Genomic DNA, 25,449 nt, shown 5'->3' with positions numbered 1-25,449 from the left:
TAAATGAGAACAGCTCCAATGACTCAGCCTCTATCTGCCGGTCGATCTATCTATCTCTCTTTCGCAAAGACCTGCTGAGGCTCCCTTTGCCTGCAGAGGCGCGTTACTCTGCCTCTAAATCCTCCCTCCATCTTCCCTGAGTCACTGGAGCCTCCCTCTCTCTTCCCTCTGGAGCCTCTATCTTTGTCACCAATGGAGCCTTTTTCTCTACCATCAGATGATTTTTTCTACTTCCATATCTCAACTACCAAGCCTCTATATATAAGGACTGCCATGACTTTCATCCAACTATCGAAACTCGCAGCCATATGAACCGAGCATGCAAACATGGACGACCGTTCGAGTAAGTTTGTATCCTTTATTGACTATTTTAACTTTTTGTTATTAATATTATTGTTTAGAATTTTTTTGGTTGTGTGTTTAAATTGTTGGACATAGAATAAAGAAGTACCTTTTTTGGTAAATATCAGTATTTCTTACAATAGCTTAACACCTCAATTATACCTGAACTAGGGATAATCAAATTATTTCCCACATGACAAAGCAAAGTACACAAACGGGACATCGTAAAAATAGAATCAAGTGACAGAGGAAATTTAACGCTGGTGTGCGTGGATTCGGATTAGTTATGCATAACATAATTTCTCCACAGCCACCCATAACAGCTTTTAACAAGTCCAGCTGACATAATTCACGCTTTTGTTTTAGGTTTTTAAGATTAGTTTTAAACAAACGTTCACTTCATGTAGTGAGCAATATGACAATAGCTTAGACAATAACGATTGCTCATATATACATGTGCATCAACGCAATTGTGTAGCTTCACAACGATCTATTGTTTCTCGTTTTTCTTGGTCAATGGTGACACGACCAATAAATTTATAACATACAATAAGATATTATAGACAGATAATGTCAAGAGCTACTGGCAAATAAGCTACGAAAGAATATTAAGAAAATAATCTTTGCTGAAGGAAGTAGCGAAAATCCATCGCGACGTTGATTATCTCGCTAGTACTGTAAACTGCCCGATATACGCAAACAATGAACTGTGCGTTTATTGCATTATCAACTGTATTCCACGCCTTCTGCGGTTCTGTATGACGCGTAATGCGGGAAGATCAACAATTGGATATGTACCTCTCAAGCGATTACCATAATTCCCTGTTAGATGTTACGTTAGAGATCGAGGAAATAATGATAGTAAACTGAAAGCAACACGTTATTCTCGTGGGAGGAAGACAGAACAAGACTGCGAGTCTAGTCGTGTAAATCTTGAATTGAAGTGTGTTGTATAGCCACTGTTTTTGCTGTACATACGCTTGGACCATCAATTATATACAAATCAATGGATAGCAGGTATGAATTGAGTGCAATTTTAATGAAGTGCAAAATGATTGTAGAGGAAATTTAAACGACGCATTGCAATTTGCTACAGACACAAATTTATTGACATACGTATTGTTGCAGAGCTCATTAATACATTGAAACAAAGTTTATTTTTGGATAAATGAGAAACATACACTATATATTTACAGATGATTTGCTGCTTTTGATATGATCATGCTTTCTATGCAGTGTAGAGTTGCCATATAGCATTCGACATTGTAAGTTTTTTTGAACGCGATCATATTTAAAACTACATGTGGATCGTTATATTAATATTTGACTGCACTTTGACATTTTAATATAGGTTTTTAATATAATAGTTAACTCGAGCAACACCGTCGTTTTTGCAAACTCATTACAAACTAGCCAAAAAGTGGAAGACTTAACTTGTCTTTTTAGTTTTTTGAATCGTTGTCTTAGGCACTCGCAATTATTTTTTGTTATTTTTATGACGTAGCAGTTGAAATCTACTTATAATTTTGGATGTAAATAATAATTAATGAGGTTAGTAGAAATTAAGTTACATTTGGTCAACCCTCGGCATAATGCTAAAAATACACAAACTGCTGCCTACTTCTGCCAATACTTATTATTAAGCAAACATGTAAATATTAGCTCAAGGAAGAATTTTTATGGCCACTAGATGAAAAAATTATAATTTTGTAATAAGTAGTAATAAGTTGAAATTTCTTGATATACCCATACCAGTTTTTAGTTTTTTATGCCATTGGTAAGCTTCTAACAAGCTTATCATTTACAAAACTTTGTTGGCCCTGCAAACCTTGGTATTGAAATCTTCAACCACATGAAATGGTTTGATTAGGTAACATTACCATAAAAAATGGCAACGAGTATAATACATGCAATGGAACAAATACTGCTTGTTAAGCATTGAAGTTAGCAAATCGTAAGTCTTTCATAACTTATTGTTTACTGTTTAAATCTGGCATTTACTGACATAGTTTGATTAGTGAAAAGTAAGAAGCCCCAGCAGTTATGACATAAACTGTCAGTATGCTGTTTGCGTCGGCCATAGTAGCAGTACTATTCAACGAGCGGATCACAAAGAAGATTGTATATTTTTGATTACTCGAACGATAAGACTGTGCAGACATAAAATGTAGTCATGGCAACATCAAAAGATGATCTGATAAGGTTGTATTGTCAATCCTTCGAAAATTGAGCCAATAGTAATTCTTAATTTTCCCAAAACATCTGTTTCGTCAGCTTGGTACTGGCTGTTATCTCCTTACAGAATATTACAAGATGTATTTTCCTGATTACTATGAATAATAGGAATAGTTTTTTTGACATGTTCTGAAAGACTATTTGCATTCCTGTTTCACTAGTTGATTACGGCAGATTTGCCACAACTATAACGGCTTGCCTCATACCATTAGATATAAGCATATTTTTACATTGATTTGGTTGCCTATTCAGTAATCAGTAGGCTATGTTTGCAGGTTAATCCCTTTTGCTGGCTGAATCATCATAGCAGTTTGAAACTACACAAATGAAACTCATTAGGTGTAATTTGTTGACTATATGCCAGTTACATATTTTGCTTAATGCATATAGGTCCTAGTTAAAGAATCACTCCTTAGTATAAATGATGTATTATTATTATTTTTTATCAATGCTGTTCAAATGACTTCATTTTAATTTTTTATGTTGCCCATTCTGTTTCTGACATGACAATCTTCCCTCGCTTGCACAGGATTTTGGTGACGTAGAGTAGAAGTTTATTTATTGCTGTTTATGAGCTGTGAATCTTTGTTTAGTCTTCAAAAATTTTGTCCAGGACGCTACGTCTTCTTGTTTTTTCATTTTGCATCAAATTTATCTTGACTCGTTGGAAACAATGGCTGGCTTGATTACTTCTAACCAACAGCCCATCTTATGCTAGTTGTAACTAGAGCTCATTGCCATGAATGTTTTGACAGACATGTGTGGCAGATGGAGCGGTAGGCATATCAGCACTAAAAGCACCAGCGCTTTATCCGTTTATTTTGTAAGTGTAATAAATAATCAATAAAGTCCAATCAGAGGTAACATGGTCATATATGCTCAATGCCAGAATTATTTGCTGCCGATGTTATTCACTAACTTTATGGTATCATATCCAATCGGAGAGTACGCTAACCTATACATTATAGGCATACTCCCGCATCTAAGACCAGTTATCTGAAGCTCAATAACGAGATCTTTAAACTTGTATGCTAATTAGCAGTAGATTACTTCAGTCATTATTTTCCAAGGTTTTCAATTTGCGCTGCTATCTTGTTGGCTAGATGGTCACAAACTTTGTTTCTTGCTAGTCTTATTCTCACCTCTCTATTGTAAATGTTATGATTATCAATATTTGTTTTAGTTCAGTACAATGTAAGAAGGCTCAGTACTTTGATACTCCTGTAGGTTAAGGCCCAAAGAAATTTTGATGTCACCACCCATAAGGGGCGTTAAGGCTGAAAAAGACGCTTTTGTGAATGGAAATGGTGCTAAATATGATTTCGTAGAAGTACATGATGCTGAGAATAGAGAAAAAGTATAATCATTTATATATTCACTGAACAAAAAATCAATTTGGCAGACATTAGTTTTAAACAGAATACAGTTGTATGGCTAGGTTCATAATTATGCATTTGTTGTGTTGGTCAACTGGCTGTGGAATGCATGAAGTATATGTTTGTGGTAAAGGTACCTGTATTTATTTTATCAATATGTATCCTTAGTTGAACCACCATACATTTATCTTTGGCGAGGCAAGATTCAAGTGATATAAATTTATTTCATGCAAACTTTGATGTCTGCCCTCAAGACATGGAACTGAAAATAGTTACATGGCAAATTGTATACTTGCCTTTTTGGTTGTCAACAATTTGTCACGCTGATCAAGCATAGATACCAATTTGCAAGCACAGCTCTCTTGATTAGACTCCTCAAAGCAAGAAGGATAAGCAGCACACTTCTGTAAAATTTTGTATACAGTCATACTTCGACTTACGAGCTTAATGCGTTCCGAGACTGTGCCTGTATGTCAATTTACTCGCATGTTGGTGCAATTTATTTATATATAGAACAATTAAAGATATATTGATTGATTTTAATACTCTAAAAATGCAAATAAAACACTTAAAACAAGATATTGTAACAGAAAGAACATTTTGGTTATTGTCCTAACGTACTACATGCTTTCAAAAAGCAACAAATAAAAAATAATGCAAGGAAATGTGATAAATTAAAATGTAAAATTAAATACCTACAATAGCAGCTAACGCTAGCATTTGCCAGAGAGGGAGAGATAAGTTATCCTTAATTACAACAGTTGACTTTGATAAATTTGGATTTCATCAAAGTCTTAAAAAACAAACTTAGAAGCAAACCTAAAAGCAAACTTTCATTTTTAACTTTACGTAATTAAAATTTCTTCGGCGTTCATAAGATTGTTGGAAGTTTCTTGCTGGTTAGCCAATTTTTCCTTTGTTTCGCTTTTACGACTAGCCGGCCGTTTTAAGATAAATCTATCTAAGGATGTTTGCCTTTGTCGCCCTTTCAACATGTTGCGATTAAGACGAAAACTGGTGTCGTCACAAAGGGTTAATGCACGACCACTAGCCAACTTGTCCGAAAGTCTATTTTTACAATTTTGATAGACAGCGCCGGCCTTTTCACATAGGCCTTTTCACCACCGGCCTTTTCGCTTTTATTGAAACATCGTTTCAGTTACGGTGTCACCGGCCAATTGTTTATCTTTTATCCAATGCCTGAGCAGTCTCTCCATCAGCGGTCGTGAAGATCGCTGCGCCGTTTAGAAACTATGGTTAATCCTTTCGCAAACTAAATGCCCGGAATATAATCCTTCTGTTTGATAATTGTGGATGTATTTCTGTCATATTGCTGAGCTAGCTCAATCACGCATACACATTTTGCATATTTTACAATAGTGTTCCATTTAATATCAATTGTTTTCATTTACTTTTTCTTTCCATTATCTTTCATTTTACTGGCAAACTTTCGGTCTACGCACCGTACTTTTAATTCACATAATTCTGCACTGAAAATCGCGCACAAAAAAACACGGTACAAATGTATAACCTGAGCAGTTGAAAAATACAGAGTGATGCTGTTTTCATAAAACACCTCCGGCATACTTGTCAACTGACTCATGTGCTCGTATCTCAAACATGGCTTGTATGTTAGTGCTAAAACTTGCTTAAAAGCTGGCTCGTATCTCAAGTTTCTCGTACGTTGGAACACTCGTAAGTTGAAGTATTACAGTACTATTTTTATGTGTGAAACTACCCAATAGGTAAGAACCTTAGCTACTAGCACCATGGGAACCAGTGGAGAATTTTATTGTCTCAAATCACCTGCTAAAACATTCACATTGCAACTATATCATACCTTACCACATAAACTTGTCATTTACCGAGATGTTAAGTTTTTCTTTAATGAATATTATCATAAGAACAGTTTTACTTATGACAACTTCTGCTAGTTTTTTAATGCAAATGGGTGGGTGAAGTATTAGTTTCATAGCTGTTCAATAACTGTTCGATAATGAAATATATTGGCTGTTGCCAAAAATAAACTGATCATGTTTTAAATTGTTTCCGTGAACCAGTGAATCAAGCATCATTTTGCATTGCCATTAAAAAAATCCGAGATGAGATAACTTGCCTTCACCCAACTAGAGCCTACATGAAATTGCAGCGCTGATAATGAGTTGCAGCTAGCAAGCATAGGCAGGTGCTACATTAGTAAGCTGGCATAGATTTAAGGCCTTATAGGCACATTGCAAGATTGACATTGTCTATACGCAGAAAGCTGTATGTGAAATATGAAGATTCTTGCAATGTTGACAAATGGTTTACTAATATAGGATGCCATTTTGTAATACTAGTATAGCCTGCCATTTTGTAGTACTAGTATAGCCTGCCATTTTGTAGTACTTAGTGAAGTATGCCGTTTTTCAGGAGGCCATGCTAATTTTTTTGCTGAAGTTTGCTATTTTCTGGTAGGCCTACTATAACCTCAAAGGGCATGTTATTATATGTCACTGGTGCAGTTATATGTTACACTGTAGCAATGGAATCCTACTCATATAACCTGTTGGGTTACCCTTTCAGCTTGGACAAAACCTGCTGTGTGAGCTATAATGCATTCCATAATATGCAATTGGTTTGTCATTTGCTTATAGCTGCATGTTGGTAGACATATGTTAATGACCATTAATCAGGCACTGCGCCAGACTTGCGAGGAATCCGTTAGATCATGTGCTCCCACATTTCCTAGCATGACTATACCTCTCTTTAAAGCCTGGTTCTCATATCGGCTACAAGACCCTGGGAGGGAATCTCGCGCAGCAAAACGCTTGGCAAAACACAGCAAAACGCTCGGCTCGGCAGCTTATGTTCAAATAAAGCTGCGTGGCTGATGATCGCATTAAAATGGCCACTCGCCATGACATTATGGAAGTGCTGACCTTCATTCGTACAGTGCATTTCAGTAAGGTTTTGCCTGCGGTGCAATGGGAAAGTTGTACAGCGTTAAACTCTGAGGGTGATCTCTAGTAACGACCGGCATAGTAGGTTCTCATTTCACCGCAGATAGCCTTGCAATCCTGCCACCGGTATTTTCAGCGTATATAGGAGCCAGGCTTTAGAATTTAGCAAAGCTCAGATGTATATATTATTGAACCATCACTAGTTGTGAGTTCTCTGGCAGCATCATGATCGATGAGTATGAATTAAGTCATGTCCGTATTGTTGGCAACGTCATCATACATCTCAATATCAATGCCTGAACACTAGTTTTTGTCCTGAACAGTCCTGCTGTCTGGTTGCGTGCAGAAAGAGTTATGTCTCTTCCATCATTTCATATGTTTAACTTTATGTGGATGTCTGAATGGATGTTGAGAAGCGGAATCAATCAGTTACATTAATTTGTGAATGGGACTCTAATATTACAAGCCTAGTAGAACCTATTAATAGCTGTTGGTGACAGGTACTACAGGTGTGCACGCATTACTCTTGGACGCGGTGTGTTAAGACTAGATTGTATCCATAGATATATAAACCTTATATTTGTATATAAGTTTATATATCTATGATTGTATCTCATGTGTTGCCTGGTGTCTATCATCCATGAAAAGCAAAATTTGTTTATTTGACTGATTTGACTGAGGAAATTTAAGTAAACTTATTTGACTGAGGAAATTGTGTTAAGTACCGGTTAAGTACATCGATGGGAGAAAGTTAAGTTTATACTTGAGTAAATCTTTGGTGAGTAATTATTGCCATAGTATATTTTTTTACGCATTCCTCAACCTGATTAAATGTTTTAATGTTTCATCTGAATATAACAGCAACATCTTATGTCGAGTATGGATTAGTTGCCCTACAAATGGATATCATTTGTATGTTATACGAATAGGTTTTCATCGACTTACCAAACTATTTATTCAAAGAATATATCAGTTATGTCATTAAATTTATTAGAAATCCAATAGCAGTTCGTAGCAATTTTATCGCCTTTAAGTGTGTGGTGCTGCCAATGACTTGAACCATGTTGCTTTTGCAACAGAGCAAAATAGCCTATTGGAAAAAAACAGATGTTTATCTGTATATTAATCTGTCTTCTTACTAAAGAGCATTGCTGCGCACCACTTGTTTCCTCACATGGAATGACTTTCTTGGGGGATACCCGAGTACCCGCAAGGTTAATTTACGGTAGTCTAACAGGTGACTTGCTCACTGAGCACTCAAAATAATATCTTCCGTGAAGTGCTCCAATATAAGTTACATCTGTGCGGTTTGTATTAAATGATAGTATTCTTAAGCCCTTCAGCGTATTATTGACTCTCATGTAGTCTCTAGATCGTCAACTGTGTAAATGTGCCAACAACTTGGTGGACACCTATTGAGTTGTACAAGAAAATATGCCTTTCAGATGCACTATAAGCCTTTGGAATAATATGGCTATCATTTAAATATATATATATATATATATATATATATATATATATTTTTACCCAAATGAGTTTATGATCGGATTCAGTTGGTTAGAGTTGCAATAGAATAAATTTATCACTCAACCGTGTTAATGTTGCCGATAAAGTTTGAAGATCGAGCAATTTTACTTAGAACTGCATTCCAATAGTATTGGTATGCGGCAACCAGCCTTCTGCGCAGAAGTGACTCACATGGTGTTTTCAAGGCTCCATCAATTATATGCAATTGGCAAATTGAATAATATGCTTGCAGCTATAATAGCTGCAAGCATATTGATTATGTGGATGGAATTTTGCATAATGTGTGAATAATGGGGTGAATATATAATCTCTGCGCGATTGTAGTAAATAATAAATCAACTTCCAGTTAGCATGAGCACTGCTTAATTGCAGGCACGATTCTTTTTCCCCCAACAACGATATCTAATGTTTAGCAAATCATAGAGATGTAGTAGATTTTAGTGCTCTGGTATACACACTGAGCAAAAATTCAAGCTTTTTAACAAGTTCTTTTTTGTCCAAAAACCTCCAATAATTGCTGTAGTATACGAATACTTTTTGACTTGAAGCCTCGAGTTAATGTTTAACTCCGATGTTGATGGGATCGGAGCTTTCGTATATGGTTTTTATATACAGTGTTTGTTGATATCTTATGTACTTGATATGTTTTGTTATCAATAAAATATGTGTAATGGTGGTTTATGTTATATTATTAATTTTTTTACTTTGTGATTTCATCGTGAGTCATCATATTTGTATGTTAATCAGTTAATCAAAGCACATTTGAAACATTAAAATTTAGCAAAGTTTGCTTCCAGTAAGTGTACACGATGCACTGCTTGAGCTGTTTTGTGATTTGCTTAGCCCTAATGACTGGCTTTCAGTCAATCCGTAAATCTGGATATCAATTTAGGGAACTCAGCCTTAGTTTTCCCTTGTCCAATTTCGTACGAACCAATAGCCCCATTGGCTGCATATCTTATAATGGCCAATCTCCTTGACTATTTTTATCACTCTATCGGTACATTGACTCCGTAATATCACCATTAAGTTAAATCTATTATTAGCTATCTTCATATAATTTAAATTAGCTCTCAATGTATGGAGATCTATATATAAATAGTTAGTGATTACGTTGCTTCATTATTTATACTCTACCTGTTCATTTTTTGCAGACTTGTGCTCGGGATACCTTGATCGCTGTTGAATTTTTTGTGTGATGCGTAATCCTTCAACCAATATGGCTGATCAAGAAGTTAATGACCAGGATGTTGTTGACGACCCAAAGGATGCAGCAGCATTTTCTCTTGAAATAGCTGAATTGCGAGATTTGATGGAGTTGAGAGGTCGAGAAGCAGTGGGTGTGATCGCTGACACATACGGTGGAGTCATCAAAATTTGTGAACGGCTGCATACATCTATTAACAAAGGTTGGTATACATGGTTGACAAGCCTAAATGTTTTAAAAGTGTTTTGTTATTTTGGAGGATAGATTAATAATATTTCAACATTTAGGAAAACAACACTTGGATGAAAAAATAGTAAAAATTCAGCTGCTGCATTATAATAACAGAAATTATTTCAGGAAAACAATTCGTAGGTTGGTCATGTGGCAATTTGTTTACGTTAACTTGTTGCACATGCTGCCCAATGTTTTAGTTACAGCGATTGTGCAGCGTTGTCATGCCTATACAGGAACTATCTCAGTTGTGACCTAGTTCGATTCCGAACAAGTGGCCCTAAGCCATTAGTAAGACACATTATAAGACACAAGTCATTAGTAGCTTACATGCATGTATAAGTAACTCATAGGTAATTTATAAGTAAATCGTAAGTAACTCGTAAGTAACTCGTAAGTAACTCGTAGGTAACTCGTAAGTAACTCATAGGTAACTCATAGGTAACTCATAGGTAACTCATAGGTAACTCATAGGTAACTCATAGGTAACTCATAGGTAACTCATAGGTAACTCATAGGTAACTCATAGGAACCTTTTGGAACTATGATTCCGACAGGTTTTCTCAGAAACTATTACTCCAAAGGCTTTAAGTTTTCCAAATCTTATACAATTGCAAGGAGTGAGTTTATGAGTTCTATTGCAAGTCTATTGCAAGTGTAATTGTAAGTCTATTGTTAGTCTATTGCAAGTGTATTGTAAGTCTATTGTTAGTCTATTATAAGTCTATTGTTAGTCTATTGTAAGTCTATTGTTAGTCTATTGCAAGTCTATTGTAAGTCTATTATAAGTCTATTATAAGTCTATTGCAAGTCTATTGTTAGTCTATTGTAATTCTATTGCAAGTCTATTGTTAGTTTATTGTTAGTCTACTGCAATTCTATTGTAAGAGTTTCTTCAATGTCTCTAAATTACTATTGCGAAAAATTTAGAACGTTTTGTAGGTTTCTAAGGCCATTTTGTATCAGAAATTCACTTCTTTGCCAACATGTTCATAAATTCTTAAACCTAGAAAACCTAACTACAAGATCTATTCACACAGTCCACTGCGATTAGTAAAAATCGAGCAATTTTACAATTGCTCTTGCACCTATATTACTTGTTAATAAATTAGGCATGAAAATATACCTACATTCTCTCTGAATATGGCACCGTTGTAGAGGAAACTATAGCCAATCATTTCCTGTGTCTATTTTGGGGAATATTTAGCCACATACAGCATATAATTTGGCTCAGCTGGGTATGAACTGCTAGGTGCTATCATTTGCCATGTTCTTTATTTGCCATACTGTGGCGCTGGGAAGGCTGATTTGCCTGAAATAGTTCTCGAATGAATTTTAATAGGTTTGATGAGAATTTTGAGCTAGCATCGGGTTGCAAGAACTCTTATAAAACTGGTTGTGAATCACTGTTTCTGTTGATCAAACCTAATGGCTAGTTGTAAAGTTGTCCATGGAAACGGTACCTTCATTGTAGTCAAGAGACACACTTAATTCAAACTGGTTTATCAGCTTTCCGTTAGACTTATGCAATTGCCAGAGAGCCAAGTACATAACCGTCTGGTTTGGTAAGATGAAGCAACAGTCAATAATTAGTTAACAGAAACGCAATAATCTGATATGAAGCTTATTATTTTGTGGGTGGAACACCTTACATCTCATAGGCACCCTGTACCCTTCACGGTCAAATTGAAAACATGAAAAAACCGAAAATAAAAATTGACACAGACCAAAAGCTAGATCTTTATGAAAACTACATTACAAATAGACACAATTGAGAGCTTTCACTATATCCATTAATAAACTATACAGCTTGTTTTTTCAGATTGAGCGTTAAAAATGTAGGAGCAAATACGCTCATAAGAATACACTGTAATTTGTTTAATTTGTTTCACAGCACAACAACTTGCACAATGAGTTCTTCAACATTGAGACAAATTTATTATTACATTATCTAAAAAACTATATTATATATGTAAGCAAATACATTAAATAAAGTAATAATTAATAAAAGGAGGTTTTTGTTGTTACATCTTCATGTTAAAGATAAGTGAATATAGGCCTAGCCTAGGTGATAAAAGTGAGACAGTAAATAGGTAGAGACAGTGAATAGGTAGAGACAGTGAATAGGTAGAGACAGTAAATAGGTAGAGACAGTAAATAGGTAGAGACAGTAAATAGGTAGAGACAGTGAATAGGTAGAGACAGTGAATAGGTAAAGACAGTAAATAGGTAGAGACAGTGAATAGGTAGAGACAGTGAATAGGTAGAGACAGTGAATAGGTAGAGACAGTAAATAGGTAGAGACAGTGAATAGGTAGAGACAGTAAATAGGTAGAGACAGTAAATAGGTAGAGACAGTAAATAGGTAGAGACAGTAAATAGGTAGAGACAGTAAATAGGTAGAGACAGTGAATAGGTAGAGACAGTGAATAGGTAGAGACAGTAAATAGGTAGAGACAGTAAATAGGTAGAGACAGTGAATAGGTAGAGACAGTAAATAGGTAGAAACAGTAAATAGGTAGAGACAGTAAATAGGTAGAGACAGTAAATAGGTAGAGACAGTAAATAGGTAGAGACAGTAAATAGGTAGAGACAGTAAATAGGTAGAGACAGTGAATAGGTAGAGACAGTGAATAGGTAGAGACAGTAAATAGGTAGAGACAGTAAATAGGTAGAGACAGTAAATAGGTAGAGACAGTAAATAGGTAGAGACAGTGAATAGGTAGAGACAGTAAATAGGTAGAGACAGTAAATAGGTAGAGACAGTAAATAGGTAGAGACAGTAAATAGGTAGAGACAGTGAATAGGTAGAGACAGTGAATAGGTAGAGACAGTAAATAGGTAGAGACAGTAAATAGGTAGAGACAGTAAATAGGTAGAGACAGTAAATAGGTAGAGACAGTGAATAGGTAGAGACAGTAAATAGGTAGAGACAGTAAATAGGTAGAGACAGTGAATAGGTAGAGACAGTGGATAGGTAGAGACAGTAAATAGGTAGAGACAGTAAATAGGTAGAGACAGTAAATAGGTAGAGACAGTAAATAGGTAGAGACAGTAAATAGGTAGAGACAGTAAATAGGTAGAGACAGTAAATAGGTAGAGACAGTAAATAGGTAGAGACAGTAAATAGGTAGAGACAGTGAATAGGTAGAGACAGTAAATAGGTAGAGACAGTAAATAGGTAGAGACAGTAAATAGGTAGAGACAGTAAATAGGTAGAGACAGTAAATAGGTAGAGACAGTAAATAGGTAGAGACAGTAAATAGGTAGAGACAGTAAATAGGTAGAGACAGTGAATAGGTAGAGACAGTAAATAGGTAGAGACAGTGAATAGGTAGAGACAGTGAATAGGTAGAGACAGTAAATAGGTAGAGACAGTGAATAGGTAGAGACAGTAAATAGGTAGAGACAGTAAATAGGTAGAGACAGTAAATAGGTAGAGACAGTAAATAGGTAGAGACAGTAAATAGGTAGAGACAGTAAATAGGTAGAGACAGTAAATAGGTAGAGACAGTAAATAGGTAGAGACAGTAAATAGGTAGAGACAGTGAATAGGTAGAGACAGTAAATAGGTAGAGACAGTAAATAGGTAGAGACAGTGGATAGGTAGAGACAGTAAATAGGTAAAGACAGTAAATAGGTAGAGACAGTGAATAGGTAGAGACAGTAAATAGGTAGAGACAGTAAATAGGTAGAGACAGTAAATAGGTAGAGACAGTAAATAGGTAGAGACAGTAAATAGGTAGAGACAGTAAATAGGTAGAGACAGTGAATAGGTAGAGACAGTGGATAGGTAGAGACAGTAAATAGGTAGAGACAGTGAATAGGTAGAGACAGTGGATAGGTAGAGACAGTAAATAGGTAGAGACAGTAAATAGGTAGAGACAGTGGATAGGTAGAGACAGTAAATAGGTAGAGACAGTAAATAGGTAGAGACAGTAAATAGGTAGAGACAGTGAATAGGTAGAGACAGTGAATAGGTAGAGACAGTGAATAGGTAGAGACAGTAAATAGGTAGAGACAGTGGATAGGTAGAGACAGTAAATAGGTAGAGACAGTGAATAGGTAGAGACAGTAAATAGGTAGAGACAGTAAATAGGTAGAGACAGTAAATAGGTAGAGACAGTAAATAGGTAGAGACAGTAAATAGGTAGAGACAGTAAATAGGTAGAGACAGTAAATAGGTAGAGACAGTAAATAGGTAGAGACAGTGAATAGGTAGAGACAGTAAATAGGTAGAGACAGTAAATAGGTAGAGACAGTGGATAGGTAGAGACAGTAAATAGGTAAAGACAGTAAATAGGTAGAGACAGTAAATAGGTAGAGACAGTAAATAGGTAGAGACAGTAAATAGGTAGAGACAGTAAATAGGTAGAGACAGTAAATAGGTAAAGACAGTAAATAGGTAGAGACAGTAAATAGGTAGAGACAGTAAATAGGTAGAGACAGTAAATAGGTAGAGACAGTAAATAGGTAGAGACAGTAAATAGGTAGAGACAGTAAATAGGTAGAAACAGTAAATAGGTAGAGACAGTGAATAGGTAGAGACAGTAAATAGGTAGAGACAGTAAATAGGTAGAGACAGTAAATAGGTAGAGACAGTAAATAGGTAGAGACAATAAATAGGTAGAGACAGTAAATAGGTAGAGACAGTAAATAGGTAGAGACAGTAAATAGGTAAAGACAGTAAATAGGTAGAGACAGTAAATAGGTAGAGACAGTGAATAGGTAGAGACAGTAAATAGGTAGAGACAGTAAATAGGTAGAGACAGTAAATAGGTAGAGACAGTAAATAGGTAGAGACAGTAAATAGGTAGAGACAGTGAATAGGTAGAGACAGTAAATAGGTAGAGACAGTAAATAGGTAGAGACAGTAAATAGGTAGAGACAGTAAATAGGTAGAGACAGTAAATAGGTAGAGACAGTAAATAGGTAGAGACAGTGAATAGGTAGAGACAGTAAATAGGTAGAGACAGTAAATAGGTAGAGACAGTAAATAGGTAGAGACAGTAAATAGGTAGAGACAGTAAATAGGTAGAGACAGTAAATAGGTAGAGACAGTAAATAGGTAGAGACAGTGAATAGGTAGAGACAGTAAATAGGTAGAGACAGTAAATAGGTAGAGACAGTAAATAGGTAGAGACAGTAAATAGGTAGAGACAGTGAATAGGTAGAGACAGTGGATAGGTAGAGACAGTAAATAGGTAGAGACAGTGAATAGGTAGAGACAGTGGATAGGTAGAGACAGTAAATAGGTAGAGACAGTAAATAGGTAGAGACAGTGGATAGGTAGAGACAGTAAATAGGTAGAGACAGTAAATAGGTAGAGACAGTAAATAGGTAGAGACAGTGAATAGGTAGAGACAGTGAATAGGTAGAGACAGTGAATAGGTAGAGACAGTAAATAGGTAGAGACAGTGGATAGGTAGAGACAGTAAATAGGTAAAGACAGTAAATAGGTAGAGACAGTAAATAGGTAGAGACAGTAAATAGGTAGAGACAGTAAATAGGTAGAGACAGTAAATAGGTAGAGACAGTAAATAGGTAGAGACAGTAAATAGGTAGAGACAGTAAATAGGTAGAGACAGTAAATAGGTAGAGACAGTGAATAGGTAGAGACAGTAAATAGGTAGAGACAGTAAATAGGTAGAGACAGTAAATAGGTAGAGACAGTAAATAGGTAGAGACAGTAAATAGGTAGAGACAGTGAATAGGTAGAGACAGTAAATAGGTAGAGACAGTAAATAGGTAAAGACAGTAAATAGGTAGAGACAGTAAATAGGTAGAGACAGTAAATAGGTAGAGACAGTAAATAGGTAGAGACAGTAAATAGGTAGAGACAGTGAATAGGTAGAGACAGTAAATAGGTAGAGACAGTAAATAGGTAGAGACAGTAAATAGGTAGAGACAGTAAATAGGTAGAGACAGTAAATAGGTAGAGACAGTGAATAGGTAGAGACAGTGAATAGGTAGAGACAGTGAATAGGTAGAGACAGTAAATAGGTAGAGACAGTAAATAGGTAGAGACAGTAAATAGGTAGAGACAGTGGATAGGTAGAGGTGGTGATAGAGAGACTGAGCTGATCTAACTTAGACTAGGGTAATCAGTAAACTGGCATGATTTTATATATATATATTTTATATATATATATATATATATATATATATATATATATATATATATATATATATATATATATATATATATATATATATATATATATATAGGCCTCTATATCCTCTGGGACTTCTACATCCAAACTGACAAGCATGTCCTAGCAAACCAACCAGATATAGTGGTGGTAGACAAGGAGAACAAAAGGGCTACTATAATAGATATAGCAGTACCCAATGACTACAATATAGCCAGCAAAGAAAAAGAAAAGGTAGAGAAATATCTCCCTCTTGGAGAAGAAATTGAAAAATGCTGGAATGTAAGAACAACTGTAATCCCAGTAGTCATTGGGGCACTGGGCGCAATAACACCGGCGCATAAAATGTGGCTTGCCCAAATACCAACAGCAATAAACTCAGGTGAGTTGCAGAAAAGTGCGCTATTGGGAACAGCTAAGATCTTGAGGCGAGTGCTCAAACTCCCAGGTCTCTGGTAGGAGACCCGAGTTAGAGCAGAATTTACCACCCATACGGCGTATCCGGGGTGAGGAAACAATTTTTATATATATATATATATGTTTTTATATTTAATATTTTCCACCCTTTATCTTTATCACATCTTGCTTCTCTACTTTCATGCATTTTAGGCTTTTGTTTTTTCGCATCACTTCCATTATTTTTCTCCTGATAGCTACTGGACGACTTCATTATTTTATAAAGAACTAGCTACTCGAACTGTGCTACCCGGCGTTGTCCGAGTATTAAAAATCAGCTTATAAACAATGAGAGGTAATGAGAGTTGCCTACCACTTGTTATTAGCGTGGCACATTGCCAATGGATAATTTGAGTAAGCTTACTAATAAGAGCTACCTACGTTATGCCATGACTGCGTCGTTACCGAAAGCGGTAACCTATTTGCTCCCATATATCGGCATAGGCCTATATTGTCTAGCGAATATATCAAGCTCGTGTGGTTTAGTTAGTGAGGTGCTGGCTTGGTGAACGGCAGGTTCCGAGATCAAATCTTCTGCTTTACGGATTCTTTATTCCAAGATTTTAATAGCTATAGTTGGACATGCATACATATACACATACATACACACAAACTGAGAAATATATATATATATATATAGATTAGTTGCAATGATTATTGTCCATACATGGTCTCTAATGAAAAAGTTACCTGCTTCCTTTTGTACACGACTACCACTTGTACTATCCTTCTTGGAATCCATGTTTGTATGGTTAAAAAGGAAATATAAATCATTGCTTAACATTATTTGAAACCACAGAGACAACTTTATGTGAAGGTGAACTGCATGTGTGTTTATTTATTTACAAAACTGGGCTGTTTTAAAAAGTGTCTGACGTCGTATGGAATGTAGCACTGGTTATTTGCTCAAACCTTACATTGTATACGCGTTAAATAATTCGTATGTTCAGTTGATAGCGTGTTGAGATTTGATTAAACAATGACAGATGTGTAATCAGGGGAGACAACTCTGTGATCGCAATACTACAAGAGCTATTTCCAATGCTTCACTTAGAAAATTGACAAGTTGGAGTAATAGGATCGAGGAAATGTGAACTAGTCCAGACAAATGATGATATTTATAAAAGGAGTTATGAGCATGTAGTCAGTCATCTTACATGAGAATATCCCCATATGGTAAAATACCTTAACTAAAATAGCCAGCTGTAAACTTACTGATCTTGCAATTCTGTACTGGTAAAGCTTATGTGAGATTATAGGGTTCTTTCGGATTCCTATTTGTAAAGGGCTACACAATTGGGTGCATGCATAGATATATATACCTATATATATATCTATATATATATCTATGGGTATATATATCTATGGGTGCATGTGATGCATTAATTTCCTATCTCAATTTTAAAAGAAATACTGTAGTTTTTGACTTGATGTTGGTACACTTAAACTGATTCGGGTAGTTATTGTTACCAGCGGATAACCACATGTGGGATGGTACATCAGCAAAAGCTGTGGCCACAGATATTCATCGATACAGATAACCCTTGTTTATTTGGACTAATGTAAACTGGGCCATGTCTAAACTTTAAAAAACTCCATGTCATTGACAAACTCCGGAGTATTGTACATTAAACAGCCTCTATTGTCATGCACACATACTAATAGTTTACAATATGGTACAATATACAGTATACATGAGAGAGTAAGATATTTTTATACCTGAAACAGGGTACAGTATAATATTAATAATAATAGCAAATGAAAATCACACTGCTACACTCTGGCGGGGAAACTCATGCACCTGCGTCGCTTGTGTCATCTCCCACGAGAGCCACATATTGGTCAATGTTAGCATTCTTTGGACTGGCCCAGACTCATCAGACAGACGCATCAGACAGACGGCTCGGCTGGACAACTGAAAGTCCGGGAAACAAAATCTGATCAAGCCCCATTAATAGGCAGTTATCAAACACTTTTACTGCTGGTCGTGCTGATACACATACACTCGGAACATATAAGCTAAATGTAGTGCTCGATTATTAGATTGCCTCAACGCAGGCACATGAGGCTACGGTTAGTGCGTGTACACTGAGCTTGCATATTGTCGGTACACAGGATATACATAATGCTTTTACATTAAACTTCTCCAGTGCTCTATAGATGCTCGCGCAGAGCACATTTCCTGTGTCTAGTACCAGAAATCTGCACTTGAAGTGTCTCACAAAAGCATAGGCTTGAACAGATTAGAAATGGTATGGCTCCATTATTTGTTTATTAAAGCGTATTGCTTAGGCATCAGCTTAGGCATCAGCGCCTCCTGCTGCTTCATCCGTAACATTTTGATAATCTAGGCATAGAGAGCGCTGCTTGCTCTTCATTAGCTAGACTGCTAGAGGGTTTGAATGGTTAGGGGTTCTATCACTGGATTAGGTTGAGCTGTGGGCTCATTTTAGCGGTAGGCCTTTAGTTACCGTTGCATTCTCAGCTGTCAAGGGGGATACAACAGCCACCTAGCGAAAATCATATCGTAGCCTCAGGCACACCATTTGTGACTCATTAACCTTACTATACCTTACTGCACCTCACTATACCTTACTGCACCTCACTATACCTTACTGCACCTCACTATACCTTACTACAACTCACTGTACTTTACTACACCTCACTATACCTTACTGCACCTCACTATACCTTACTGCACCTCTCTATACCTTACTGCACCTCACTATACCTTACTGCACCTCGCTATACCTTACTGCACCTCTCTATACCTTACTGCACCTCACTATACCTTACTGCACCTCTCTATACCTTACTGCACCTCGCTATACCTTACTGCACCTCACTATACCTTACTGTACCTCACTGTACCTTACTGCACCTCACTATACCTTACTGTACCTCACTATACCTTACTGTACCTCACTATACCTTACTGCACCTCTCTATACCTTACTGCACCTCACTATACCTTACTGTACCTCACTATACCTTACTGCACCTCGCTATACCTTACTGCACCTCACTATACCTTACTGTACCTCACTGTACCTTACTGCACCTCACTATACCTTACTGTACCTCACTATACCTTACTGTACCTCACTATACCTTACTGCACCTCTCTATACCTTACTGCACCTCACTATACCTTACTGTACCTCACTATACCTTACTGCACCTCTCTATACCTTACTGCACCTCGCTATACCTTAATACACCTCACTATACCTTACTGTACCTCACTATACCTTATTGGACCTTACTGTAGCTTTTCCAATTTGACTTTGACTATTACCATATAAGGAGTTGGTCCTTTTTTCATTCCTTCAAACTTGTGACAATAACAATGCTAGTGTGTCTTACTCATTCCTAATCAACTTTAAATGTGTTCTTTGGTCATTTAAAAGTGCCGTGCATACTTATGTGCATACTTATGCTTTCAACCTTCGTGTTAGTCTATTTAATTTAACTTCCAGGCTTAAGCTTGAGTAGAGTTTTTCGGGAGCGCACCAACTGGCACCAATTAGTAAAGTCTCATGTGGTACTGGCCACGATCAACCAGCTAGTTTTGTCAATGAAGTTGTTCCTATTGAAAAGGTTAAACGCTGCTGGTTGATAAGTGCACTGTTTAGTTCACACGACAACAAGTGTTCAACGATACCTTCAAAATTTATACCAAAATCGGTTTGAATCAAAATGATAGACCTGTTAAGGTTTCGCAGCGATCCAGCAATGTTAGGATTCCTAAAGCACAATGGACCTTAATTATGTACAGTGGACCCTCGTCATACGATTTTAATTCGTTCTAGTGTTGGCATCTAGCATCACATTCTAGCGAAAATGTCGCATAGAGGGATATAGAAACCCATAAAAAATATCTAATGCAAACACCCCTCGGTGAAAAACATAAAAACTTTATACTTTTAAAAATGTATACGTACTGTACATATTAAAAATTAGTAACAAAATAGTATGTTAACCTTAGTAAATATAGCTATCTTCAGTAACTTTAGTGTATTTAAGGGTTATTATCTGCAATAAAATGGAACATTACAATGTACTATGTACAGTACATACTGTAGGGTTCTTACCCTCGAGACAAATGTATAATATAAACATTGAATTTAACTTAAAAGACTTTAGCTTACTAAACAAATACTTAATCCTAAGTTTTAGCATTAATTTTACTAAACCCCAACTTTTTCATCGTCTAAAATTTTATCACCTGTTTCCGGTTTCGTTTTCACTACAACTTATAACGTGTAATGCCGAACTGCAAGAGAGTGAGCATCGTATCTCTTTTGTGTGTTGTGAGAGGAGTAATTTTAGCGAATAGCATGTCGACGTATTCAGCACACTGGTTGCTGCCAAATTTGAATTTAGAGAGTTTTTGTTGGTATCGTAGGAAAAAGAATGTCGCATGGCCATGATGAAAAAACATCATATGCGACATCTTAAGACGAAAAAAATCATATAACAGGGACATCGTAACCTAGGGGGTACATTGTAGCCTAATTTGGAAAGGTCGATACATTTGGTTAGTTATCGTATGTCGGCGCATATAAGCCTATCTCGCAAGACAAATAAAAACTTTTTGCATTCTAGAATCAGCTTTTATGAAAGGATATATGTACATGTATGGTACAGTTTTTGTTGTCTTACTGCAGGATGTATGTACATGTATGGTACAGTTTTTGTTGTCTTACTGCAGGATGTATGTACATGTATGGTACCGCTTTTGTTGTCTTACTGCAGGATATATGTACATGTATGGTACAGCTTTTGTTGTCTTACTGCAGGATATATGTACATGTATGGTACAGCTTTTGTTGTCTTACTGCAGGATATATGTACATGTATGGTACAGTTTTTGTTGTCTTACTGCAGGATGTATGTACATGTATGGTACAGCTTTTGTTGTCTTACTGCAGGATATATGTACATGTATGGTACAGCTTTTGTTGTCTTACTGCAGGATATATGTACATGTATGGTACAGCTTTTGTTGTATTACTGCAGGATATATGTACATGTATGGTACAGCTTTTGTTGTCTTACTGCAGGATATATGTACATGTATGGTACAGTTTTTGTTGTCTTACTGCAGGATGAGGCAAGATCTTCGCTGTTAATCAATTATTTATGGAAAAGTAATGTTAATGTTCGGGTGTAGGCTATGCTATCATTAGCTGAATTGGTGAGTCGAACAAAGTGGCCAGCGAAATTTTGGTTGGGCGTGATCGCCCCGACATAGCATCATTATTCTTATCATTCTTTTGGCTACCAAAAATGCCATTTTGTAACTGTAATCTATATAAATCTCAAAGTTTGTCATCTGTTCGGATGTCTGTCTAGCTTAGCTATTAAAATCTTGGAATGAAGAATCCGTATCACAGAAAGCTTGATCTCGAAACCACTCATTCCCCAGATGATAGGCTAAACCATTGAGCTACGCGAGGTTGATAGATTTATTGGTCAATGTATGTCGCTATGTGGGTGCAAATACGCACACCGCTCTGCGCTACGGCGCAACATATTTATGCTTGCGCTCACGGCTCTTATTCATAAGTTTAGCAATACTAGTTTATTCAAATTAGCCATTGGCAATGTGCCAGGCTAATGGCAAGTGGCAGGCAACTACATTACCTGTTTATAAGCTGTTTTTTAATACCTGTGTAATGCCAGGCATTCCGCTAGAAAAGTGTCCAACAAATATCCACTGATAATGACTCGGATACATTAATAGATTAATTCGTTCGTTTTTTCTGTTTATTTCGAAGTCCGTTTTCCAACTCCAAGTCTGTAGGTTTTTTGTGAAAAACTTTAATTGCAACACTATAATAGAAATGATTAGTAACTGTATCAGGCTAATAGTAGTTCATTTTTTACCGCGGTTTTGATACTTCGATGTAGGCCTATGTGGGAAAACGTTTTCACATTTACAATGGGAAATGCACTACCTCATATTTTCACGCTAACATTTTAAAGCTATTTTGATTACACGTGGTTTCTCTTTATTTGCGCTAAAAGTTTCTATTCAAAATGGCATTGCATGAAAGCTTTGCTCTGCTAAAAAATTGTTTAGACGCTAATATCGTCTAGCTAAGCTGTGCAGAAGATGGGTCGAGCTTAGAAGGCATGGAAGGCATTGAATAGTCAGAAGAACATCCATCTAGTGAGCTGGTTACTACGTAAAATAACTGCAGACACACTATTAGTCACAACTACCACAACTATCAACACATTGCTAATAAAGTAATTGTCAAACAGTAAATATCCCTGTGGTGCAAATTATCATCTAATCAACAATACGTTCCTCAGTGAGTCTATCCCAATTTCCCAAGATTACTAGAGTTGTGTTCGTCAACATCGGAAAGGAGTTTGTTTATCCTAGAATGCTTTGCATAAAAATAGACAGCGACTCATATCTGTGGTGTACAAATACACTGTAATATGGTATAATCATACGACTGATTCCTTCATTATGGGTTTATCAAGCACCCGCTCACACTCGTTATATTATCTTATCAATTGTGTTTTTTTTGAAATTGATATCTTTTACTTTGGGAAGGATGGTTTAGTGAGTTGGCATTCACAGAGGTATTTTTATATCTCACTATGTAACTCTGGAATGTAGCAGTATTTTACTGCATCAGCTATATGGTTAGGTTTCACCTGGGGAAATTGTTTAATGTCATTATTCATAGATGATATGAAGAATATGGAAGTGAATGTTTTGTATAACCTTGCACTTTGACATCTCTCTTCGATGCTCATGAATGTGTTGCTATTGTATCTTTCTATCTTTGCTTGTGAGGCATCCCTCTTTCCTTGTTGCAGGTTTGAGCGGTGATCCAGTCTCTTTGGAAGCTCGTAAACGGAAATATGGTTGCAATGTTATCCCTCCCAAACCTCCAAAGTCATTCCTGGTCCTGGTCTGGGAAGCCATGCAGGATACAACACTGATCATTCTTATCGTTGCTGCCATCATCTCACTCGGACTCTCCTTTGTTCCTAACACAAAGTGTCGTGAGTATTACTGATAAAGCACACCATTCTTAGCGTGTTTGCTAAGAACGTATGCTAAAATAACGTATGCTAAAATGGCAGCGCCGATGCTCAATGTTCAATAATCTTGAAATATATGACACTGCTAGTAATAATTAGCTTGACAACCCTTAACAGGTGTCAAATGTCACAGTAAGAGAAAGTAAACACTAGAATTATAGCTTTGAACTCAGATGGAAAACTCAAACTTGTGAAGAAGGTGGTGAAAGATGGTGAATCTTTGTTACTCCAACATTAGTTCTATAGGATGTCTTACTGAATAGAGTTCAGCAAGTGGCGCAAGAAGACGAAATGGCATCCATGTTTACTCTCAACAATTCTGTAGCTGATTCTGCTAACTCAAGTTGCATGCTTTTAAAATGTCATATGTGATATATGACTCACAAGTGCGCTGCAGTTTTTATAACTATCAGCATCTGTATTAACAATCGTTTGTTTTATGTGAAAGTTTTTTTGTCAAAAAGCAATTATGACAGATCGGTGATTGGCTTTTTATGGTTACACATTTTTAATTATTAGCTTCGCTAATAATTAAATTTTAAAACAGAAATTGATGCCCCAGACATTTAGTTATTAAAACTATTAGCAGTTCCAGAATGAATTCTTCAAGAAGTAATGAAATCGCATGCATAACCATTAGCTAGAATTGAATCATGAAACGACATTCATCACAGTGGTCTCAATGTATTCCTAATTTTACCATCACTTATTTTTACCATAATTTATAGTAACAGTATTTATAGTAACAGTATTTATAGTAACAGTATTTATAGTAACAGTATTTATAGTAACAGTATTTCTGATTACGTTTAAGTTCCGATTAAGTTGTGAGTTAATCAATGTTTGTACAATTGGTAAGGGCCACTGTCATAGCCAAGACATCCAGTAAAACTATGCAAACATTCTGTATTAAATGGAAATTTGTGTGCATTAATATCGGTGCATTCTTCATACCAGGTTTTTCCAAATCATGAAAAAGTGAAAAAAATGACAGGTTTATGGTAGTCTGGCAGAACTGTCAAATCTGGGGCCTTGATCAAACGGCAAGAATCGGGTCTTAACATATAATGTAGCTCTGACTCTAGCTATAAATGTGACACCACAGGAGGCTTCGACGCTTTCATTCTTTGTATTCTTGTAAACATGAAGCCTGTTCATCCTTTAGTTTCACATAACCTTTTGATGACCTTTTCCTCATGCCGACCTCAAGTTGTCATTCGGTGAGATCTGCTAGGAAACGATTGGACGAAGGTTAATATCGCCTCTGGTTGCTAGGAAGTATTCATCAGGTTTGACACGCGTGTCTGCAATACTCACAATATTGATCTACAAGCAGTGGCTAATGACTCTCCAGTCAGCTCTGAATGTGATTCCAAAATATCTCTAATCTAACAAAAACTAGTAATGTAAAAATACTCAATACTACACGAGCTACAGCGCTAGACTCACCCTCATCACGTATCCTAGCCTGGCTCCTGTTCCTCAATATCAGCTGGTCAGGGTCAGCGAGGGCTAACCCTGATATACAAGTGGTAATATTATGATCACAGTCCTTACCAACAAGAACCATGATGATCTTGAAGTTGTGATGTATTAGCTATGTTAAAAGCAGTGCTAAATGTATGAAATATTTAGAAGTGTTATTATAAATAGTTACCAATTTATTAACAATTTAACTTTGTCCTGTATTTCATAGTCAGCCGAGACTCCAGAGCATATATAAACACTGCGAAGGCAGAAAATTATCAAAGAAACAGCCCGTTATATTTATGTACATGTAGATGCTGCAAATATTCCTTACCAAATCTCTCTGATTACATTTCTATGTTTTTTAGAAAGTATTGATCAAAACAGTCTGATTTCAATATACAAAGTTAATTCATTCCGACATCATATTCCTCGATCCCAGA

At 36.3% G+C, this 25,449-nt stretch overlaps 1 protein-coding gene across 1 annotated transcript in view; it reads left to right on the top strand.

Moving 5' to 3' along the window:
- Window positions 1-1,221: 1,221 nt before the first annotated feature.
- LOC137386755 (plasma membrane calcium-transporting ATPase 2-like) overlaps window positions 1,222-25,449 on the top strand; it is a 96,330-nt gene continuing 72,102 nt past the window's right edge. Inside the window, exons 1-3 of the mRNA XM_068072887.1 lie at window positions 1,222-1,359; window positions 9,577-9,831; window positions 23,312-23,500. Coding sequence (XP_067928988.1) covers window positions 9,621-9,831; window positions 23,312-23,500 — 400 coding nt within the window. The 5' untranslated portion in view covers window positions 1,222-1,359; window positions 9,577-9,620. The remainder of the gene's footprint in view (window positions 1,360-9,576; window positions 9,832-23,311; window positions 23,501-25,449) is intronic.

Source organism: Watersipora subatra, chromosome 2, assembly GCF_963576615.1.
Source record: "Watersipora subatra chromosome 2, tzWatSuba1.1, whole genome shotgun sequence".
NCBI lineage: Eukaryota > Metazoa > Bryozoa > Gymnolaemata > Cheilostomatida > Watersiporidae > Watersipora > Watersipora subatra.
The sequence above is the reverse complement of the archived record's forward strand: the minus strand, read 5'-3'. Positions and strand labels throughout refer to the sequence as shown.